The sequence below is a fragment of the Paroedura picta genome, chromosome 4 (assembly GCF_049243985.1).
Source record: "Paroedura picta isolate Pp20150507F chromosome 4, Ppicta_v3.0, whole genome shotgun sequence".
In the NCBI taxonomy this organism is placed as follows: domain Eukaryota; kingdom Metazoa; phylum Chordata; class Lepidosauria; order Squamata; family Gekkonidae; genus Paroedura; species Paroedura picta.
Window position 1 is genome coordinate 41,833,718 of NC_135372.1, and position 23,459 is coordinate 41,857,176.

The following is a 23,459-nucleotide window of genomic DNA, read 5'->3' on the forward strand; positions in this document are numbered from 1 at the left end:
CATTCTCTGCTTAATTAAAACCTGACTTTTCGGCTGTGATTCTAAGTAATCTGGAAGTTTGCACTTACACCTAAAGGATATCCAGTGATTGATATTGCTGGTGCCTACTGAGTATCAGTTTAGGAGGTTGTTGGAGGGACATACGTGCATATTTGGGATTCCAGATTTAGTTCCTGTCCAACAACAATGTATAGTAGCAATGACAGAGCCACGGTTGCCAGTCTGCACTGCTCCCTTTTGAAATTACTTTGAATATGAAGATGGTAATGCTATGGAAATTAATTGTTTTGTATATTAACTATTAATATTTTAGGGTAGCCACAGATCACAATGTCGACAACACAACGGGTATCCTGAAAGAGTGGTTGAAGAATGTACAAAAGATGTATCACTATGTGGAGTGGAGGCCAATGGATGACCCGCAGTAAGTAATGGAGCATGTGATGGACAATACATTTGAGCTCCTTCTCTGTTGGGGAATTTATTCTGCGGTACTCTGTTGCATATAGAAGAGAAGTGGGAGGGATTCAGCAGAAGGATACCTTCCCACTGCCTTTCAATAAGAGACATGGGTTTTTTTGGGGGGGAAGGGATTTTTTTCCTCTCTCTGCTGTTCCCTTCACTGCTGTATAGTTTTATGGATTCTTACTTTGGTAGGACTGGATTTGTCGCACAACACGGGGCTACTACTCAAAATGGCAGCCCTGTATCTTATATGCCGCTTTTCTCTACCCGAAGGAGACTCAAAGCAGCTTACAGTCGCCTTCCCTTTCCTCTCCCCACAACAGACACCTTGTGGGGTGGGTGAGGCTGAGAGAGCCCTGATCTTGCTGCTTGGCCAGAACATCTTTATCAGTGCCGTGGTGAGCCCAAGGTCACCCAGCTGGCAGCATGTGGGGGAGTGCAGAATCGAACCCGGCTTGCAAGATTAGAAGTCCTCACTCCTAACCACTACACCAAACTGTGACTGGAGCCTGTCCGGCCTGCCGGAAGATGACCCCTAAAACGAGGGACGGTAGGGCCCAAAGACTGAAGGCAGTGCTTTATGAGAGAGCCTTATTATGAACTGTCACAATACTGCTGTTTTCAGCGGCCTGTGTCAACCACCTATTTTGACCTCTAAGACAAGTTGTTCTAATTCCAGCGTTAAGCCGTCAAAGCTAGATGCGGCTGTCACAACATCTTGTATTCATAAATTGCACACATTAATATCTGTTTTGTCTTATACCACCTACTTCATGCAAGCTGTTTTCCATCTTGGGCTGTTTATTCCCTTCAACAAAGTTCCTTTTAATGCATAGCCTGGGCAGGAAGTGCAATGATGCCGCATGTCCTGGATACACACTCCCAAAATAAATCTGCGAGCGTTTTCTTTGCTCAGAGACCTCCTGCTCTTACTTTTTGGAGCACTTGAGGTGACTGAGTATATTTGCTTTTTCTTCTCCCTTAAAAAAATGTTGAAGTCAAAAAGGAAATATTAGTGGGCTGTCCAGCATGAACTAGAGCGCATAACGCTGCAAGGCTGTATTTTCTCTCAGTTTCTGCCTGTTGTTTATAGGTCTTATCCTGATGAGATTGGGCCCAAGCACTGGCCGAACTCCAGGTTCACCCATGTGATGAAACTGCGGCAGGCAGCTCTACGAACTGCCAGGGAAAAATGGTCTGACTACATCATGGTAAGAGTTTCAGGCTGCTGGCAAAAGAGGAAAAGGAAAACCGTCAGACTGAATATGACAACAACAAAAAAAAGCCTCTTCCTCTGAGATTTAAAAGGGGAAAATTGTGTGTGTGTCACTTTTACTGACGTTTTTCTCCATTGCTAAATGCTTTTGTAGACAGCCTTGACAATTTGGATGGAGATACCTTTGTTTTCGCTATCTCCAGAAATCTTCTTTCTTATAAGTTTGTCACTCTGTCTACATCTTTCTAATATTGGAAGAGAATAAAGATTACCTTCAATCAATCCTTTAACAGGATGGGGTATTTTTCCCCCTTTTGTTGGGAAAGCTTAGCTTCCACATAACTTTACTTTTTAAATGCCACATATTTCCCAATCTCATGCTGATTTCTTCTTCCTTTTCATCCTTCTCCTTTTCTGCTTAAAAAATCCAGGAACCCAGGAAGTTCATTTACTAAAATGTTGGGCATCTTTCCTTTTAAAAATAGTTTTCTTTTACTTGGTCATCTGTTCTACGGGGGGGGGGGGGTAGGATTGTGATGGGTGGGTAGCCAACAGGAAGAGTAGGTTTCCTTGAACTTGTTACATGAGAGAAGGTTGAACATCTGACCTGAATTGATTGCATGTGAGGCAGCAGTTGGCTTACCGCATAAAATCTGTTTGGGACCTACCATTTAGATACCTGTGCTCTATAATCTCTCCTTGTTCAAATACCTATGTATGAAGGGAATGGATTCTTCACTAGTCAGCTATCCACCAGTAAAGCACTGTGCTGCAGTGTTTGTATAGAATCATAGAGTTGGAAGGTACCTCCAGGGTCATCTAGTCCAACCCCCTCCATAATGCAGACACTCACAACTATCTGCCCGCCAACAGTGACCCTAATTTCATGCTCAAGTGATCCCCCCCACCAAAAATATCCAGAATCCAGCCTGGTGTTCCTAACCTACTAAATAGTGTTGCTTGTTGGTATGCACCTAAATGCAGATATAAAGTTGACCAATGTTTGCCTTGGCTGGAGTTCAGTGTAAACTTTGGTTAGCTTAATGCTGATAGATTTGTGATGGAAGTCTCTACTTACTTTTTCATTTTGCTGTATCCCAAGAGCTCAGGATGGGTAAGGCTCTTTTTTAAAAAGAGAGTATTTTAGACAGCCATCCTACAGTGGCAGTCAGCAGTTCCCTGGGTATGCAAGGAAGGGCTACAAGAGACGGACACTGACACATCCCTTCCTGTTCATAATCTTGTATGTGACAAAACTAATGCCCACCCTTAAATGACTTGAAGCAAAGCTTGGATATTGCTGTTGCCAGGAGGCCCAAGGGAGTTCTAGGGGGCTGTCTGAGTATAAGCTACCACTCTCTTTTCACATCCAGTAGTTAAGATCAAAAGAGAAAAGTGTTAGGCCCTTAAGTTGCTGGAAAGGCCTCCTGCCTCTAAACCTAGATGCAGGCTGTCTGTCTGGAATCACCGTCTTCTGAGGAAAATGCACTCCGATTCCTCTGGGGTAAATCCTCTTGATACTACCACAGCTATTCCAAGCTAGGCCCAAGCAGGGTTCAGCCGTAGCTTATTTTAAGCCCTTGTTCTCCAATGGCTCTGGCTTTGGACTATTTCAGTAGGCCTGGCAGAAAACATTTGGAGGTTTCTGCTCTTGTTTACGGAGTTAATAAGTACAGGGGTTCTATTCCAGTCTGGTGTTCCTAACCTACTAAATAGTGTTGCTTGTTGGTATGCGCCTAAATGCAGATATAAAGTTGACCAATGTTTGCCTTGGCTGGAGTTCAGTGTAAACTTTGGTTAGCTTAATGCTGATAGATTTGTGATGGAAGTCTCTACTTACTTTTTCATTTTGCTGTATCCCAAGAGCTCAGGATGGGTAAGGCTCTTTTTTTAAAAGAGAGTATTTTAGACAGCTGATCCCCTTAACCTGATTTGTCAGAATCTCACTTTATTTGGTTGGTTCCACTGTGAACTTCCATTTGCATTTGAATTCCTGCACAAATGGAAATCCACAGTAGCTACTTGCCCTGTCACATGCACCGTATCCCCATTTGTATTTCTACTTGCAGAACCAATTACTGGACCTTATAGTATATAGTAAGGAAATAAATATTTGTTTTAAATGAAAGCTCTTGCACAAGTGGAATTGTGCTAAGGTTTTTGTGCATCACTGGATCCAAGCCCATGTCTTCATCTTTTTTTCTAGTTCATAGATGCTGATAACTTCTTGACAAACCCAGAAGTGCTGAATCTGTTGATCGCGGAGAACAAGACCATTGTGGCACCGATGCTCGAATCACGCGCACTCTACTCAAACTTCTGGTGTGGAATGACTCCTCAGGCAAGCAGTGTTACTGTGTCATTCTTACTTGTGTGTACAGCACTGTCAATGTACTTGGGGCTTTCTATGTGAAGAGACAAAGGTAGGAAGGGCCCTGCTTAGGTTTGCTAACTCCCAGCTGGGAAATGCTTGGAGATTTTGGGGATGTAGCAGGGTTTGGGTCCAACTTCCATTATCTCTATGAGAACTGATCTTCATTACCTGGAGCAAATCTCCATCCACCACCTGGAGCATGGCAACTCTGGCCCTGCCTCAAGGAAGAGAGAGAGAGACAGCACTGAGAAAGGATAAAACAGGGGTAGTCAAACTGCGGCCCTCCAGATGTCCATGGACTACAATTCCCAGGAGCCCTTGCCAGCATTCACCAGCGAATGCTGGCAAGGGCTCCTGGGAATTGTAGTCCATGGACATCTGGAGGGCCGCAGTTTGACTACCCCTGGGATAAAACAAGGGTCAGTATATGACATTAAGAATCTGTTTTCATGTTCCTTGATGCAGGCTTCAGAGAATGGCCTGTGAGCACCTCCGACATGCCCATTTTCTCAAGGAGAAGTGATCTCTTTAGTTTGGAGATTAGCTGTAATACTAGGGGATCCCCAGGTCCCACCTGGAGGCTGGCACCCCTTTGTCAGCAGATTGTATGTGTGTGTAAATATAAAGAAAATCTACATAAGGAATAACATATTGCAGGATATTCCCTCTGGCTGCTCCTACTTTTGTTTATAGATAATCCCAGTGCTGTTACTTCCTTCTGTCTCGCCAATTCTCCCTTTTGGGGATAAATTGCTGATGAAAAGCATGAGAGCCCCAGGCAGTCAGAGCAGCGATGCTGCAGTGGTTTTTAGAAACAGGCAGTCAAAACTCCTTTGTGTCCAGACGGACGCATTTTTCAGTTGGTTGTTCCTACAGAAACATCCAGGTGTACATTTCCAACAAATAGGATAACTTACCAACCAGCCCACAATTTATGGGAAGCCAAAAAGCACATCAGGGCAACACAGTGCATGCTGACCTTTATTGAGAAGGCTTCATTTTCATGTGACTATTTTGGGTGACTCAGTATTTGGAACAAACTTTGGTGCTGCCTTGATCTGTGTCAGGCTGTTCCCTCATTCTGGCAGCAGGCAGCAAAATTGTGCCTTTCCAGGGTGGACCTCTTAAGCAGTTGTTTCCATCACTGAATGTTCTGGTGCCATGACTTACACAAAAATATTTGCCAGCATATGAGCCACAGAGAAACCCACAGTAGCTGAATGTTCACCAGGCATGGGGAGATGTAGAGATTTGGGTCTGTCTTCCCTTGCCCATGCATCTTCAAAAAACGCCCTATTTCTGAATTGGGTCTCTGGAGCAGGAATACCCAAAATCTTAGATCCACATGGAGGAATCTCATCCTTGATTTTAAAAAGCCCTGTTGGTCAGTTCCGGTTTAAACTGATTGGATCCAGCAATGACCCATTGGTCAATTACACTGTAAGCCTCAATCATGCCTTGGACCTCCAAATTGGTCCTTGGCAGGTCAACAGAACGTTGATCAGCCAAGATCCGCTTCTTTTTTTACAAAGATAGTATTTCACCTTCCTTGTTGCTTATCAAGTGTAAGAGTTGTAAGGGTGTGTCTTGTGCATGAGAGGGAGAGATGATTTTGCATTCCGTGCCTACTTGCAGATTGGATACTTCAAATTCTGGAGGTTTGTTGCTCATAGAAATGGATTGCATCTGAAGTTTTTGGTAGACAGTCCCTTCCATTTTAATAAGCCGCAAGTTGTTTTTGTTCTAGGGATACTACAAGAGAACACCAGATTACGTCCTGATCAGGGAATGGAAGAGGGTTGGCTGTTTTGCTGTTCCCATGGTCCACTCCACGTTTCTGATAGATCTGAGAAAAGAGGCCTCAGACCAGCTGATGTTTTATCCCCCACATAAGGACTATACGTGGACCTTTGATGACATCATTGTCTTTGCCTTCTCCAGTCGCCAAGCAGGTAGGCTTTGTGAAAACATCCATCGCAGAAAAACGTGGTAGATTGTATGCAGTATGCAAAGGCATGGAAGCCATGGTGATAGATGCATATTGCCTCTAACACACATGCACATAAATGAATATCCATGAATACTAAGTTGCCATGTAGTATTTATCCTGCCCTTTCCTGTGCAAAATGTAGTCAGGATCTTCTTGAACTGCTACACCAATTACCCTTTTGTCTGCTTTAAATCTTTAAATTGACACAGGGCACTCTACTGCAGTGAAAGAGCCATTCTACCTGCAAGGTGGCTGGCAGAGGCAATAGAATTGTTATCTCCACCACATTAGACTCCAGGTGGAAGGCCAGTCTTTTAAAAATGCTCTCTGAAGTGTTTCTTTTTGTTTTGGAAAAGTTTATAGTGAACTAGCAGTTACAGAATCACAGAATCATAGAGTTGGAAGGGGCCATACAGGCCATCTAGTCCAACCCCCTGCTCCCAAAGCATCCTAAAGCATCCAAGAAATGCTTTCGTTGCCCTAATCTGTGTATCCAAAGCTAGCCCACTCTGAGCAGGGTGAGTCCTAGTTAGTACTTGACTGGGAAACCTCCCAAAAAGGCCAGGGTTGCTATGCAGAGGCAGGCAATGGCAATCCTCCTCCGAATGTCCCATGCCTTGAAAATCCCATGGAGTGACTGTAAGTCCTCTGCAACTGGACAGTTCTTTCCACTGCCAGACAAGCAGTTAAGGAGAAGGTTGTGCTAATCTTTTGCCTCTGACGTGCTATTAAATTAAGGAGGACCTTGCACAGATATCTTGTCTTCACCTGCTCTTCTAAGACGTAAGATTGAGGTACAACTATTCTCGGTTAATCACCTCATTTCATGTAACATAAAAAAAGCTCTACGTGAATTCAGTGTGTTGCATGTGGAGTCCTATTCCTAAAGTTCTACTATCAAGACTGCATCATGCACCATCAATCATGGCTGACCATAACCCACCATATTGTGTCACTTTTTTGTGTGTGGGGGGAGGTTGCTGGTGGGAAGAGGACTGGCCTCACCCCACACACAGAAACAGATTTTTAAAAATAATTTAATTTATATCTTGCCATTCCCAGAAATTCTGGCTCATGGCAGTTTACAACATATGCATTTCCTGAATCACAACAGGAAACCAAGAAGTGTGTTTCATTCTACCTGTATGTTCATTCCCACACTCTCCATCAGAGTTTGGCATCATTTTTAATGTTGAGAAACTCCTGGAACATTGTTCAGGCTTCAAGAAACCCCCAAAGTGGCACAATCATGCTGGATATGGTTGGGAAGCATAGCTGCGTACATGCCCACCTGGGGCCCCTCCCCTTCCCACCCGCTCCAGGCCCATCATTGGCCATTCAGGCGGTGTGGGGGGGGTGGTTTGACCATATATGGTCATATCACTCAATAAATGTTAAACACATTTAAAAAATATATTAAACATTAATTAACTCCCACCCATTCAGGTAATCCTTCCGGGGTCATCAAGAAACCTCAGGGATTCATGAAACCTGGCTGAGAAAGCCTGCTCTACATCCTGACCTGAACATCAAAGCCATCTCTCATTAATGGTAGTCGTAGCAGTAGGCATCAGTACTTGCACCGCTCCATAAGGAGCTCCATGTCCCCATGGCTGGTTTGTTTTGAGTCACAAAATGCAGCAGAAATCTTTCCACCAACCTAAGCAGTCACCCTGCACCCATGGGCAAAGAACTTTCTTCAGTATATGAAGGTTGCTCGTGGCAATACTTGGTATTGATTAGTACAAACATGGCCCTCTGTGAAATGTCGGAAGCCATGTCATTTATGTAGAACTGGGCATGGGGTAATGTCCTGGACCTCGTCTTAAATCATGGTTTTGAAGCACCTCTGAGGAAAGCTAATTACGATGGAAATAGGGGGGATAAAAACATTACCCAGCACTGTTGGAGCAACTGCTTCGAATTGGCCCTGACAATTTTTTTTTTACAAGGCAAAACAGGTCAAAGTCTGGAGAATGAGGGAGGCGGATGTACAAGTTGATTAAATCATTGCCAATTCCATTAATGTCAGAATATCTTTTCATCCATTTCCCATAATGACACCTGACAATTGAACTGTGGTTTGGCAAAGGATTATAGTTAGCTGGAGCAGACGCACAAATGCCCTTTCCATAGTCAACTAAAAATACCAGGAGTGGTCTGCTATTTATAATCTGGGGCCTCCAACTCAGCTGGTCATGTCTGACTGGAACTTAATTTTGAACATCCAAGCTTAGATCTTTAAAAAAAAAATTAAATTAAAAATTGTGCTTCATATCAGATGACACCTTTGGAGTTTCTGCAGCTTTTTAGGGCTGTTTTGAGTTAACTGTGAATCTGATTTATGGCCAATTGCTATTTTCCCCATTGGCTCTGGCAGCCTCTGACTCAGTAGCCAAGGCCGGGAAGCAGAAAAGGGACCCATGACTGCAGAAGATAATCACATTTGCAGTCAGACCTCTGTTTAATGTTTTCACAGAGGCAAGTCAAGCTCCATCAGTCTCCCCCAGATCTTAGCTCAAGTACCTAAGTCAAAAGACATGCATTGGGATGCACTGAGGTGTAGCTAGAGTTTATTGCAGAGTGAGCTGTTCAAATTGCATTTCCTATACCCAGGAACATTTTCCAGTAGCAAACCTAGTGCTGAATTCATTGAGCAAAGTTTATTGGCAGCTGTTCTCTACTGTCAAGGGTTAATGCCTAACAGAGTCTGAGAATCTTTGAGTGACAGGCTGTTCACATAGAACTCTGTTGAGGAAGTGGCTAAGGAACTGACATTGTTGAAGAAGAGAATTAATCATTGACTGTGGACTGGGAAGGAGGCTAAGAGAGTGTGTGGATCAAGGAGGATTCTCATTCAAGCCAAAAAAGGGAAATAGGCTCTATTAGAGAAGTGATCCTTCTAGCGAAGAGGAGTGATCCCTGGGTTTTGAATAAAGAAGGATTTGGGGAGCTTGGTTTTATGCTCCTGCCCTCTAAAATTTACCTGTCAGTGAAACTCAAAAACTTATGCTTGACTGTTTAAGCAGAAGCTAACAAGAAAGCCTCTCTCTTTGAAGCTTTAAAGACCTTGTTGAATAGCAGAAAATACTTATTTGTTAACAACAAATGATCTGGTATTTGTGTGAATACAAATCTACATCAGTTTTATTCTGTTTGCCTCATACAACCTACACCTGATTTCATCTGACCTTTTTCTCCTCCCAATTGAATACGTTTTATTTTGATGTTCCAATTATGTCTGATGTGCCATTTTAAAAGCAGAATATAAGAAGGTGATTTTAGTCAGAGAACAAAGTCTTGATGAATTGTCTGATTTCAGCATAGGCTGAAGGTAGTTCTACACAGTTGAAAAAACTGAAGAAGATATTTTAGGAAAGTGATTTGGGTAGTGGCTTTTAGACTCAGGCTAAAGAAAAGGGGAGAAATCTAAGGAGCAAAGAAGGACTCTTGCCCAGTTAAAATGAGAAATTAGTTGAGGATTTCCTTGGACTGATGTGGAAAGAAACTTGATTTAGACATCTCAGGAATTAAAGGGAAACAGATATTTCTAAGGAAGTAAATTTGGGGCACTAAGAAGACACCAACAAAACCACTGGAGTTCAAAGGAATGCAAAAAAATACAGACATATTTTCTTAAGCACAGAAACAAGAGCCTCTCAGTGGCCCGTTATGCACGGCCGCCGAAACGGCGATTTCGGGTCACATGGAAAACGCGGAGGGGGAAGACGCGACGCATACCGGTTATACACGGGGCGGGGCGCGACGGCGGCAAAACCCAGAGTAACCGATTATGCACGCGCCGATCCGGGCGCCGCTTCTGGTTGCGCCCCGCTCACCCGGAAGCTGCGCTTTCTTCCGCGTTTCACTGACGCGGCTTTTTCGGCGGCATGCACTGAAGCTGCAGCCGGTTGCAGCCGGCTCCGTGCGTTATCCGTGATTTTAGTCGCCGCCATTCCACCCCGAATGTGCGCTAAAACCCCAATGCGTAATGGGTCAGTGTGAAGAATTCTAAAACTAAGTAAAAGCTTATATACATTGCTAAAGCCTGCAATTAAGATCTGCAAACTGTAAACTGTTTTTTACAACAAACTTTTATCTCATTCCATCTACCCTTTCCCTTTATGTTAAATAAAATATTTTGTTTTGTTGGATTTATGATCATCTCAGTGTCATTCTGAGAAGGTTTAAATAAAATGGGCTCTTATGCCTTCCCTTAAGGTACCAAGGCTGAGTTAAAGACATATTAACTGTAAGTGACAAGGTGGGACAGTCAGCTTTATTATTTTATAACAAAAAAAAACATGCTACAAGGGCACCTCAGTGAGTGAGAGAAAAATGTTTTATTTTTGGAGGGAAAAATTTACCTCAGTGTGAGAAAATGTGTAAGGGGCCTGTCATACCCACACAAACACCAGCTCTTTTTACAAATCAAAATCATGTGTTAGAGTTCTAAGACTGGAATGAATGCCAGTGTCACATCAAGGGTTGCCAATCTCCAGGTGCTGCCTGGAGACCTGCTATTTCAACTGATAGACAGCAGAGATTGGTTTCCCTAGAGAAAATGGCTGCTTTAGAGGGTGGATTCTATGACATTATACTCCATTGAGGTCCCTCCCCAAACCCTGCCTTCCCCAGGCTCCACTCCAGGTATTTCCCATCCCAGAATTGGCAACCCTAGTCCCATCACATGTTGTTTGGTCCTCAGTCCCTTACTAGGACATACAAGACCTGTAGGGGGGGAAATGTTTCTTAGCAACATTCTCTGCTTGCTCTTTAAGACAGAATGAGTCAAATGTGAGAGGGAACCCTAAGAGAAAAATAATGCTTTAACAAAGCAGTAAAGGTCCTTGTCCTTTAAAACCTTGTGTCTGCCTTGCTTGTATGGCTCCCTCCTCAGTGATCCATTGTGATTTGTTTGATTCTCTGGTTTGCTTCCCTTTAGCGGCACCCAAAAATTTCCCTGGTGCGTCAGAATCCCTCTCCTTTCCTCTTGTTTTTAAAAATCTAGATTGGCAGTTTGTGGGTAAAAAGCTATAGAGTGCCTAGTATACAGTGAGCCTGGCCTTGCCCCATGACCTCCAGCCCTGATATAAGCTCGGTAGGAGGGGACCTGCTGTTTCTTGCGTTGTACCAATTAGGACGGATTAACTGGCAGCGGCTCTGCCTCCCAGACCCAGCCCAAAACCCCTTCTAAAAGAGGTCACAGCCCATCTCCATGGCGACCACCCTTGCCTCATTAAGAGAGCCCACCTCACATTTCTGTCCTTCCCTCTCTTTGTCCCCAGGCATTCAGATGTACATTTGCAACAGGGAACATTATGGGTATGTCCCTGTGCCCCTGAAACCTCACCAGATGCTGGAGGAGGACACCGACAACCTTGTTCATGTGCTGATTGAGGCAATGAGTAAGTAGACGAATTTTGGGTCTATGCTTCATAACTTTGGAAGAAAAAATAGGTTCCCTTCAGACCCAGTGCTTAAAACATTCTCTGCTGCTCCATTTTATCTTCACAACATTAGGGTTTTTTCAGTATTTTTTAAAAATAGGCATTCATTATAATAATGTTATAATAATTTGTATATCAGGCTCTCTGAAAAGTCTCTAACCTTTTTCATTGTGCCTTTCCCCTTCTATCTGTACAATGAAAGAAGTCAGAGAGTTATTTTTAAGAGAAAACTAAGAAGGTAGAGAGCCTGATAATGTTACATCTCACGTTTCCCATTTAGGTTTTAAAGACAATAGGCTGTTTGACCAGAAAAATACAGCAATATAACAAAAAGCTATTGCAGCTCAATATTAATGAAAAACAATATTTGCAGACACTATATATTTGCACACATCTATCTAAAGTTATATAAAAATCCAGGGCCACTGACAAAATCATTAAATGATAGAAGAGCAAAGAGGCTTCTTATTCATATGAGGATAGAGAAATTTTCTTCTCACATCCAAATTAATTACTCAGAAGAAAAGAAATGCTCAATGGTTTCTACTGAAGACCTATCACAAACTTGCTATCCCTTTTGTTGCCCTGTAAATCATCCATATAAGGCAGCAAGTAGGCATTAATTCATTCTTGCATGGTAGCATGATGATACAGAGATAGTATGGTAACTGCTTTGATTAAAGTATGAATACCCAAAGTACATGGGCAAACATACACACCACTTCCTTTCCTGAAAACCGTGCCATTCTCCAACAGAAGCTGGCTAATAAGCAAACTATAAGCACCAGTCTTCCCTAAGGCCAGAAGAGAGTCACAATCAAAGTCACTGGATTGAATAATAATATTCGATTGCTAATTTTAAAACTGCCTTCAAAGACCCAATGCAGGGACAGGAACATAGAAAATGGCTGCCATCTGGGTAGGATTGGGAGAATCCAAACATTCCATCTACATGGCAGCCATCCAGAGTTTGCTCTCCTAAAATCTTTTAGTAAACAAGTTTTGTTTGTCAGTCCTGGGAAACTCAAGGTGGTGACATGGTTGAGGGGAAGCAGGAATCTAGGGCAAATAAACTCTGGAAACAGCCATTGCCTGTTAATTGTCTAAATTGTTGTGGGCTTGTAATTTGATAGCTGGTTAATATTTTAAAATTAACTATGGGATTTTCTCATCTTTGTGCGCCCTTCTGAGTTTTGGCACACTGGAATACTAATCAAGGGCATTAAATAAATATTATGATAATGTAGTACCTAACCTGAGTTTTTTCCATAGGCAGACATAGGATTGTATACATTATTGACTGATTCATTTTAAACAGGTTTCTAATCGTGGCGTGGGGAAAATAGGCGATATTTTTCTACTCTTCCCCCATAAACTCCCCACCACTTTCAAAGTACCCTTTAAAAATGACGCAGTTTTAAACTTAACCTAGGAGCAAGATCTGTTGAACCAATTGAAACCAATTGAAATTTATTTCTTACTTGAGCATATGTAGGAATCAGTCTACCAGCAAGTTGCCCCTTTGTTCCAAGCTGAATAGCTTCAAGGTTTCCTTTGTTAACAACTTAGTACAGTGGTTTGTTGTCTCTTTCAGTTGACCGTCCAGTTATTGAACCTTCAGACTACATCACAGTTCCTCCAAAGCACCCAGGCAAGATGGGATTTGATGAGGTAATCAAAGGGCACATGGCTTTGTGGGCCAACTTGTGGAGGGGTGTTGCTTTGTGGGAAAGCATACACTTTGCATGCTGAAGGTCCCAGGTTCAGTCCTTGATATTGCCTGTTAAAAGAATCAGGTAGTGGGTGACCTGACTCCCCCCCCCCCCCCAGAATCCTTGGCCAGATGTCTGGAAGCACTGACAAAATGGATCAAGCAGAGTCGCCTGAAGCTCAACCCTACAAAGACGGAGGTCCTGCGGTTGGGTAGGAAGGGACCATGGGAGGAAGCGCGTCTGGCCACCCTGGACAGTGTGCAGCTCTCACCAACACACTCCGCCAGGAACCTGGGCATGATTCTGGAAGCTTCCCTTACAATGGAAGCCCAGGTCACAAAGATAGTGCGGCTGGCATTCTACCACCGCCGCCAAGCCAAGCTACTAGCACCCTACCTGGACCCAGAACACGTAGCCACAGTGATCCATGCAACAGTCACCTCTAGGCTGGACTTCTGCAACTCACTCTACGCAGGCCTACCCTCATCCTTGATCCAGAAACTACAACTGGTACAGAATGCTGTGGCCAGGATTCTCACTAAAACATCATGGAGATCCCACATCCGGCCGGCACTCCAACAACTTGGCTGGCTCCCAGTTGAATTCCGGATTAAGCTTAAGGTTCTGGTAATCACCTTTAAGGCCATACGCAGTTTGGGCCCAGTGTATCTGAGAGACCGCCTTCCTGCCTATACCCCCAAAAGAGTCTTACGCTCCACCACCTCCAACTGGCTGTGGATCCCTGGCCCCAGAGAAGCGCGTCAGACCTCAACAAGGGCCAGAGCCTTCTCGGTCCTGGCCCCTAAATTTCACTAATTTTTGCAAATCCATTTTCCTTGCAGCTCCTTCTTGCAGTCTATTTTCACTGGGTGCACTGAGAGTAGTGACTTTCAAGGCAATGTGTTTTGCTCCCCTCTGCCCCAAACAAGGGGAAACCTGAAAATTATCCGTCATCTTCTCACATGACACTCCCCATTGTTTATATTTATATTGTAAATTCTGGTTTCTTTCTTTCTTCCTCTAGATTTTCATGATAAATCTGAAACGTCGCAAGGACAGGCGAGACCGAATGTTACGAACACTGTATGAGCAGGAAATTGCGGTCAAGCTTGTTGAAGCTGTGGATGGAAAGTGAGTTTTGAGTTGCTGCCCCTTGTGCACATGGAAGGTTTACATGCTGCTTGGCACAAAGATTTGCACTATTTTGACAGTCTAAATGAATTATTTTCATCACAGTGAATACCACGCCGTAATGGATCATGTCTTTGAGGGGCAGTTTTCATTTGGCATGTTTGGAAATGCTGATTTGGATGCACCGGTGCTTTCCACAGACAGAAAGGAATATTATCTGCATAGGGCACCTTCCTTGCCTGCCTGCTCCTGCTGCACCCCAAAATGCCCCTGAAATGCTACTCCCAAGTTTCATGCCCAAAAACAGCATAAGAGAGGACCGAATGTATCTTGTTCTTGCTGGGAAAGTAGGAAGGACCTACAGAAAAATGATGTGTAAGGGGTAATTGCCACAAAGGGCTTTTGCAATGGGAGAAGTCACACTGAGAAGTCACATTGGGGTTAATCACTGTATTACAGGTTTTGCCAATATACAGCCCAAGGCTTTTTCTCCCATGAGAAATGTTCAATCAAATTCTACTTGGTCAAATTCTGTGGATTTTTTAAAAATTATAAATTATTTCTATTTAAAAGATTAAAAGTGCACTGCATATCACAGAACTATTATTTCCGGAAAACATTAGGCTACTGTTTTATAATACAAAACAGAGGGGGGGATTCCCCTCCCCTAGAAGACAGCTTTTAAGAAGTGACGAAAGAATAAAAGACCCATATTATTACAATTTACATTTTGTAACTCAGTTATTTCAGTCTCATTCTCCATCTCATTTTACTGATCCATATAATCAGTATAGTCTAAGATAGGGCTCCATTTTCTTCAGAAGTCTGATGTTTGTCTTTTATGCATTTTTTTGCCATTGTTGCATATTTAGCCATTTTGCTTAACTAGTCCATAACATCTTTTTTCCATCTTGATGCATATAGAATCCTTGTAGCTGTTACCATATACTTAATGTTCACTATACATTCTAATATTATTTGCTACTATATTTAATAACAAAAAATTAGATCTAATACAAATTTAATTGTCAATATCTTTTGCATCTCATGAATCATAATCCAATATTTCCTTGCTTTTTGTCAAGTCTATCACATAATGATTAAATGATCCTGACAACATCTTTAATAGCAAAAAAAAATCCATCTTGCTTCCATTTCTGGACAGAATCTTGTGTGTTATTCAGTATCTGACTTATTTCTGTCTCATTCCCTAAAATTCTGTGAATTTCAGACAAGGCAGAAGCTACAAGGGAGAACCTCATGCATGTTTGTTACCCCATCCTGAATGTTTCTAAAGGACTGCTTTTGAATGCTGCCATGCATTCAAGTAGCACAATGTTGGTTAAAAAAAAATGCAAGGAGTTTTTAATGCTGCAGAGCAGCATTAAATACCGTAAATGATGTAGGTCACTGTGCTGATCTTTGGTTAAACTGTTCCATTCTCATGGTCTTGCAGAGCTCTGAATACAAGCCAACTCAAAGCCCTCAACATAGACATGCTTCCTGGTTACCGGGACCCTTACTCCTCGAGGGTACTGACCAGAGGGGAGATTGGCTGCTTCCTTAGCCACTACCATATATGGAAGGAGGTGATGTAACTTTCTGATTTTCTTGGCTGTCATTATGAGGTGCTTTGCCCATTCTCAGTCTGCCTGGAAGGACTGGTAGATTGAACTTGCTGAGGCTAAGGCTGTTGATGAATGCATGGGACTCCCTCTCCTGGAATGTCCCCACGTGACACTGCGCACCTCTTACACTGGAAGGCTGCTTGTGCCTTCCTGTGGTTGAGTGTGAACAGATGTCATCCACACGAAAGCCACCTGCATTATGAAATAGCTTTCCTGAGCACATTTATTCATAGGGTCACCATGGGCTGGAAGTGACACATACACACAATAAAAGGCAGAATTAATGGGTGTGTATGTATGTGTGTGTGTGTGTGGGGGGGGAACAGAGAGTTTTAACATGTTTTTTATTGATTAGTAAATCTGCATGATTTCCATATGCAGCTGCTGATGCAACAGTCAAGTGGAGAGGTGGAATATGGTTGCTTGATGACAAAGGGAGCTTTACTGTCTTGTGGGTTTCTAGAGTCCCACTGGACTTGAATCCATCTGCTCTTCTGCCGACCAACACAGCTGCCTTCTGATGCTATCTTTATTGTTTCTATTTTCAGTCCCTGGGAAGCTTAGTACTTTCCTCGTTTCAGATATGTTCTGTTTGAACATTAGAGACCAAATTGGACTTGGGCTTGCTTAGCATCTGGCTTGAATAGTTGTATAGGTGCCTGTTGACTTTAACGGCTTACAAACAGAATGAGATAAACTCTTAGAAGGCTGGCGTAGGAAAGGTTAATGGCTGAAGGAGTTCAGTAGCATCTCAGAGACTGACTACATCTGAAGGCCATGTGTTGGAGAGGAGAACTAGAGGTGTTTGGTTGGCTACTCTGGAGGTCTGGCTAGTAACACCATCCAGTTTGGTGTAGCGATTAAGAGCGGCAATCTCTAATCTGGAGAACCAGGTTTGATTTCCCCCTCCTCCTCCACATGCAGCCAGCTGGATAAATTTGGTCTAGTCACAGTTCTCTCAGAGCTCTGTCAGCCTCACCACCTTACTAGGTGTCTGTTGTAGGGTGAGGAATGGTAGGCAATTATAAGGTGCTTTGAGACTCCTTTAGTTAGTGAAAAGCGGGATAGGAAAAAACTCCCTATTTTTCTTCTCCTCTCATTCCCATGACAAGCTTTCATAAGCTTTTCTTACTTTCTCTGGTCACTCATCCATCAGCAACATATCTTTGTTCCGCTTTTCTGCTGTCAACCAATTAGAAAATGTCCAGCTGAACTGCTTTTTAGTTGATTATGCATTGATTAAAAATATGCCCCAACCTTTTTCCACTTTAAAAAAGTGCTCAGTGACATTGGTCATCCTAAACAGCCTTCAATTACTTTAATCAGTTTTATATCATATGATTAACCTTGAAATAGACTGCTTTCGGCATGCTCTCTGCCAGCTTTGCAATGGGTTTTGGGTGCTGAAAGTTATAGAGTCTCTTCCAGTGACTTTTCAAAGTGTTCCTCAAAGGTGGTGGACAGAGAGATGGAGAAGACCCTGGTCATTGAAGATGACGTGCGCTTTGAACATCAGTTCAAGAAGAAGCTCACAAAGCTGATGGACGACATCGAGAAAGCCCAGCTAGACTGGGAACTCATGTAAGTATGTTTTAGTCCTCCTGGCTGCTTTCCATGGTGGTTAAGAGTTGTCCGTGGGAGGAGGCTGGAGAAGGGGCTGACCAAAAGGCCATTGAATAAGTGCTGCAAATGATCTAAGTAGGGAGGTTTTGTTTATGTATGTTTGTGGGGCTGTTTATATAGGTGCCCCTCATTGAGATGGTTCCAGCATAGCTTCTGAATTTATGTATTTAGATTATTGATTCTGTCTTTCCATTTAAAACTATGGTGGCTTACAACAGTTTAAATTCTCCAAGAAACTAATTTGCCTGTCTGTGTGTGAGAGAAATAGAGAACAGAGGTTAATGGAGACAAGGTGGGAAACCACTTTTAAAAGGCTTTCTGGAATAGTTAACAAAAATTAATTGGCACAGGGAAGCCATCACATAAAACTGAAGGGGGTGGTTCCAGAATCTTGGGGCAACTGCCGAGAAGAAGGCCTCTTTGGGTGGGTCAGGGGATAGGCACACAGTGCAGAAGCAGAGCATGTTACTGTTGTGGTGTAAGGAGTCACGCTTCTTAAGTGGCGGGCATTGTGCCGTGAAGATGGCAGGAGGACCTAGTTTCTGTGATTTGGCCTATCAGGTTGATTCCATACCAGCTGCGCCACTCCAGGCTATCACTGGTGTATTGCTGCAGAGCTGCATGCCAAATGTGTTCCCTTAGCGTGTGACTTCTGGGGCCAGATCTGTGCCAGCCCCGGGAGGGGGTTGTCATATGGACACAGGGATTAGCCCCAGGTCCATATAGACACCACCCCCGCGCCTTGCAGTATTGGCCTCAGAGTAGCAAACAAAGAGTTTAAAACTGCCTTGTGACAGATGGATGGTGAAAGAGACAACAATTAAAATCAGAGACATGCTTCTGTCTTGCCTCTGCAAAAGTTTGCTTTTGTAAGACTCGGAATTTCCTATTGGCTCGTGTTTGAGCACGTGTCAGGACCTGGGCTTGTCTCTTGACTCATGCAGAAGAAAGCAAACCAGAATGGTGATCTGTGAAGAGAGGCAACAGGCAACCTCCCCTACAAGCAGGTGATTTTTCTGCATTGGGAATTTTTGAATCAGATCTGATTTGGAGCAGAATCCCCTATCACCAGTAGACAGATTTGAAGAAGACTAGTCCAGAACAGTGACTCATGCAAAGACAGAACACCTGGGCTCCACTTAGAGCAAGTTATTCAGTTGAGGAATGATTGAGCCAATCACATGTAGTGCAGCAATGCAGCAGAATTACATCCCCGCTCTCCAGCAGCATCTAATTGGAAGGAGACAAGACTATGACTGTTGAAATGTGCAGAGACCGAAGTGATTTATTTATTGCATCACGTATTTAGAAAATGACTGCCCATGACTACTTACCTGCCTACGTGGAAATACAACTCCTGAACATTTTGGAAGGTGAATTTTCTTGAGTTTTGAGTTTTCATGGCTCAGACTTTGTTCTATATTTAGTAGCAGACTGTCTTTCTGTGCCTACCTGTACATTTAATACACTTTGCCCTTTTCTTTATCTGACAGAAGCTTGTGTGGGTCGCTCTTTGGTTCTCCGCTAAGACACTGCTGAGGTTCACCTTGCTTGGGTTCCACAAAAGCTACAACTTTTAATCATTGTGATGTACATATGCAGTGTACTATAGAAAAAGGACATCCCTTACAGGGCAGAAATCTGTCTTTTGTTCTAGTTACATTGGCCGGAAACGGATGCAAGTGGAGCGTCCCGAGAAGGCCGTTCCCGGCGTCATGAACCTTGTGGAAGCCGATTATTCATACTGGACACTCGGCTATGCCATCTCTCTGCAGGGGGCTCAGAAATTGATTGATGCTCAGCCATTTGGCAAGATGTTGCCGGTCGATGAATTCCTGCCGGTCATGTACAATAAGCACCCAGTGTAAGTTGTTGGTCCTGTCTAGCTTGCCCGGTCATTGTTAGTGAGATTTGTGCCATTCCACATGGTGATGTGCCTCACAACAGCTGTCCACTAGGCCAGGGGTAGTCAACCTGTGGTCCTCCAGATGTTCATGGACTACAATTCCCATGAGCCCCTGCCAGCAAACACTGGCATGGGGCTCATGGGAATTGTAGTCCATGAACATCTGGAGGACCACAGGTTGACTACCCCTGCACTAGGCAACCAGAGCCTGTGATTTTAGGGCAGGGTAGAATGCCACCCCATCTCTTGCTCCCTTTTTATGAGACTGTTGCTGTGACAACTTCAGAAATGGCCTGCCAAATGGAGGGGAGGAGATTTTTTCAGGAATAGGAAACTGGAGTTAGACGAAAAATAGCATTCCTATCAAGTGGAATTATGACCATCATTAAAGAAACTCTACAGAGCTTTAACAAAAAGGCCTAGAGATGCAGAGAGCAATAGATGCTAGACAAGATGGTGGGCGAGCAGTGTGATCTTCCAGATGCCAATATCCAGATTTCTTTAATTATAAAAAATAATAACCCTGTCTGTTCTCAGGCACAGAGGAAAGTAACAACTTAATTCTTAGCATTAGAATTAAGTTTCAACTTTTTGGTGATTACTTTTAAAGCCCTGAGCAGTCTGGGACCTTAGTACCTTCAGGACTGCCGCCTCCTCTATGTCCCCCAAAGGAAATTAATATCTAGTGAGCAAAAGTTACTCAAGGTCCCCAGTCCCAAAGATGGCGAACTGTCCTCAACCTGGGCCACAGACTTTTCTGCCCTAGCCTGATGGAACATTTTCCCGGTGAGATCAGGGCCCTGAGGGACCTCAGACAGTTCCGCAGGGCTTGTAAGACAGAGATGTTTCACCAGGCTTAGGTTGGAGAGAAAACTAGAAATCTGGCCTCCCTGCCCAAAGCATCAGTCTGCAGCTAACCCTCTTATCATCCCGCTCATCAGAAAGAGGAGGCAGCTCTAGAGCAGCCTATTTTAATCTAATTTGTGAATTATTGATTGTAATGTTTATGTTGGATTATTGTTTATATATGTGTTGTTTCCTGAGCCCTCAGGGAAGGTTGGATTATAATTTAAACAACAACAACAATAATTATTATTGTTGTTGATGTTGTTTAAATTATTAAATTATACAGTTAATTATTATTATTACTTCCCATCTTTACAATGCTGCTGCTCCCCTCAGCAGCCAAATGTTTAAATATTTGAAGCAGGCACAGGTCATATAACCTGCAAAGCACAAGCCAGTGGAGCTGTTCCCTGTGGCCAGTGGCCTACAGGGATTTTGGCCTGCAGGAGGAGGTGGGCTGCTTGATATCCTCTGGAGACCACCTTGCAGATAGTTTCATGGGGATTTGTGTTGGCCTGCAGTAGCAGACCAAGAATTGAATCTAGTAGCTGCTTAAAGATCAGATTTCCAGTACATAAGTGTTCTAGAGTCCATCTTTTACTCTTAAAAGTTTTTATACCCTAGAAATGTTGCTAGTCTTCAGGGTGCTACGGGACTTGAACTTTGCAGATAAAATTTCTCAACATTTGTATCAGCTTAGACTTTACATTAACAGCGATAGGATCAGATGGTGCCAGGCCAGGTGCTGACATCCAGTTGTTTGGGATAAAGCGGATGTTTATTGGGCATCTCCAGGATCTCCAGGATGAAGCACGCTATGTAGATCCTTTCCAGTCTGGCATCAGGCCTGAACATGGGAATATAACAGCCTTGGTTGCCCTGTTGGATGACCTGCCCTGGGAGATGGATAGTGCAGCCCTCCTCATCCTCCTTCAGTGTCTTTGGATACCATCATCCACGGTATCCTTCTCATCCACGGTATTTCTTCTCTTTAGTGCCAAGTACATGGAGTACTATGAACCAAGAGACCTAAAAGCCTTCTCTGCAGAGCCTCTGCTGATCTATCCAACCCATTACACTGGGCAGCCAGGATACCTCAGTGACACAGAGACCTCCACCATCTGGGACAACGAGACTGTGGCCACAGACTGGGACAGAACGCTGTCTCGGAAATCACGGCAGCAGGGCCAGATCCACACACAGGCCCAGAACAAGGATGCCTTGCCGCCTCAGCCATCTCTTGATGCGTCGTCTGCAAGGGACGAACTATGACTGCTCCCTTGGCTGAGGACCTTCACGACAGCTGGACCTGTCTCCCTTTTTCCCCCCTTTGCCTAGAAGCTTCCAGAGATCTTATGATGCTGTTTTGAGTGACAGACAAATCACTTTGATAGGATGCATCTTGCGTTTTTTGTGAGGGAGATGCTGAACCTGAGTGAGTCAAGCTAGCAGACATCTGAGAAGTGTTGTATCAACGATAGGCCATCTCTGGTTTACAAGAGTCGTACCATAGAAACATCTGTTGAGCTGCTGGAGGACTCAACCAGACAGTGAGTTTAATGCGTACATAGGAAGATGGTGCCTTGAATGAACTACAGTTCTTTGTGTAAAATTACTGTATTTATAAAGATTAATATATACAGAGGCTAGGAGAAGTGCACAGGCCTTCCTTTGCCACTCTGCTGCTGCAGAACATGAATCGTTGCTGGTTTTCATTTTATTAATCACATGCTCTGAGATAAATAAAAGGGGAGGGGAGGGGAGGGTCAAGGGATCATTTTCAGGAGTCATGTTGCTTTCTGCTGCAGGCCTTACTGGGTCTGTATCCCGGACCTTCTTCTCAGCCTTCAGTGGTTCTAGTAGCTTGGCTCTCCTCTAGTAGAGCCATAGAATATGAAAAGTTACAAAGAATTTCTAATAGTGTCCCATTTGCAAAATGCTGCATAGTCCTCCTGCTTAATCCTTGTTATATCCCTCTCTAATCTTCTCCTGTTTTTCATTTTTAAGTACATGTAAACTGGTTATCTCATACTACCAGTCTCTCCCCTAATTTCATACTAATATTCTTTGGACTCTTAACAAAAATTTCTAGTCCAAAAGGAGAATGTGTGTCTAAAAAGAAATAGACGTTCTTTTTGAGCCTCCAAGGAAAAGCACAAGTGATTTGATGAGAATTGTAGCCATGAGTACAAGTGGAATGCGTTTGAACCTTTGATGGCCTGCTTTGACCTGGCTTGTGGAAGTGAAGAGCATTTGGCTGTCCCTCTTCCACTGTCCACCCACCCACCACGCAGTTGATGAACAAGCTTGTCTGTTTTGGAGATGAGCTGAAATAGCAGGTACATCCTCTGCAAGCCTTGTATTTTTTTCAAGTGCACCATAAATCAGGTGGACAGGTATTTCTAGGATCAGGTTTAGCTCATAGAGGTTTCAGAGACTTGGATAGAGAGATAATTTCTGACGCAAAATGTTAAATGAAGCAAGAATCTGTGTGCATTTTCTAAAAGAAACACCTGATGTAAATGCTGTACATGGGAATGTTGCTGTTTATCAGCTGGTCTGGTAATATATAGCAATGGGTGCAAATCAACTCATCTGTTTTGGTGCTTTGCTATGCTTTCACTTGAGGTTGGGAAGCAATGCAGGGAACTTTGTGCCCTGGGAGGATTATTTCATGCAGTACTCAAATATACTTCTATGAAAGATATTACTAAGTCATAAGGAACAGATGGTTTGGATTTAAGCAGTAATGTTTTTGATTACTTACTTTGAAAATACTATGCTTGTTTTTAACCTTCTGAGAGAACACTTTGGATTTTTCTTTCATATCACCTCTTAGCCATCTTCTCTCCAGGCTAAACAGGCCAAGCTCCTTCAACCTTTCCTCATACATCTTCATCTCCAAACCCCTCACCATTTTTGTTGCTCTTCTCTGGACACGCTCCAGTTTGTCTATATCCTTCAACTGTGGTGCCCAAAAGTGAACACAGTACTCCAAGTGAGGTCTAACCAGAGCAGAGTAAAGCTGTACCGTCACCTCCCATGATCTGGACACTGTACTCCTTTTGACACAGCCTCAAATCCCATTTGCCTTTTTAGCCACCGAGTCACACTGCTG

The 23,459-nt window shown here is 43.4% G+C and overlaps 2 protein-coding genes across 5 annotated transcripts in view; one reads left to right on the forward strand and one right to left on the reverse strand.

Annotated features, from left to right (window-relative positions):
* LOC143835268 (uncharacterized) overlaps positions 1–13,460 on the reverse strand; it is a 41,446-nt gene extending 27,986 nt beyond the window's left edge. For 2 of the 3 annotated variants that reach the window (XR_013230055.1, XM_077332641.1), the window contains exon 1: positions 12,977–13,460. Coding sequence is in view for 2 of the 3 variants with exons in the window: in XM_077332641.1 (XP_077188756.1) it covers positions 12,977–12,984 (8 nt within the window). In the remaining variant the exon portion in view is untranslated. Of the gene's footprint in view, positions 1–1,235; positions 1,520–12,976 lie in introns of those variants that run through there. The other variant, XM_077332640.1, reaches the window with a different exon arrangement.
* The window catches only part of COLGALT2 (collagen beta(1-O)galactosyltransferase 2), a 55,390-nt gene extending 32,251 nt beyond the window's left edge, over positions 1–23,139 (forward strand). For both annotated transcript variants that reach the window (XM_077332633.1, XM_077332634.1), the window contains exons 2-12: positions 314–424; positions 1,559–1,676; positions 3,888–4,022; positions 5,803–6,007; positions 11,334–11,453; positions 13,090–13,166; positions 14,232–14,338; positions 15,795–15,927; positions 17,420–17,547; positions 19,247–19,453; positions 21,337–23,139. In XM_077332633.1, coding sequence (XP_077188748.1) covers positions 314–424; positions 1,559–1,676; positions 3,888–4,022; positions 5,803–6,007; positions 11,334–11,453; positions 13,090–13,166; positions 14,232–14,338; positions 15,795–15,927; positions 17,420–17,547; positions 19,247–19,453; positions 21,337–21,613 — 1,618 coding nt within the window. In that variant the 3' untranslated portion in view covers positions 21,614–23,139. The remainder of the gene's footprint in view (positions 1–313; positions 425–1,558; positions 1,677–3,887; positions 4,023–5,802; positions 6,008–11,333; positions 11,454–13,089; positions 13,167–14,231; positions 14,339–15,794; positions 15,928–17,419; positions 17,548–19,246; positions 19,454–21,336) is intronic.
* Positions 23,140–23,459: the final 320 nt, after the last annotated feature.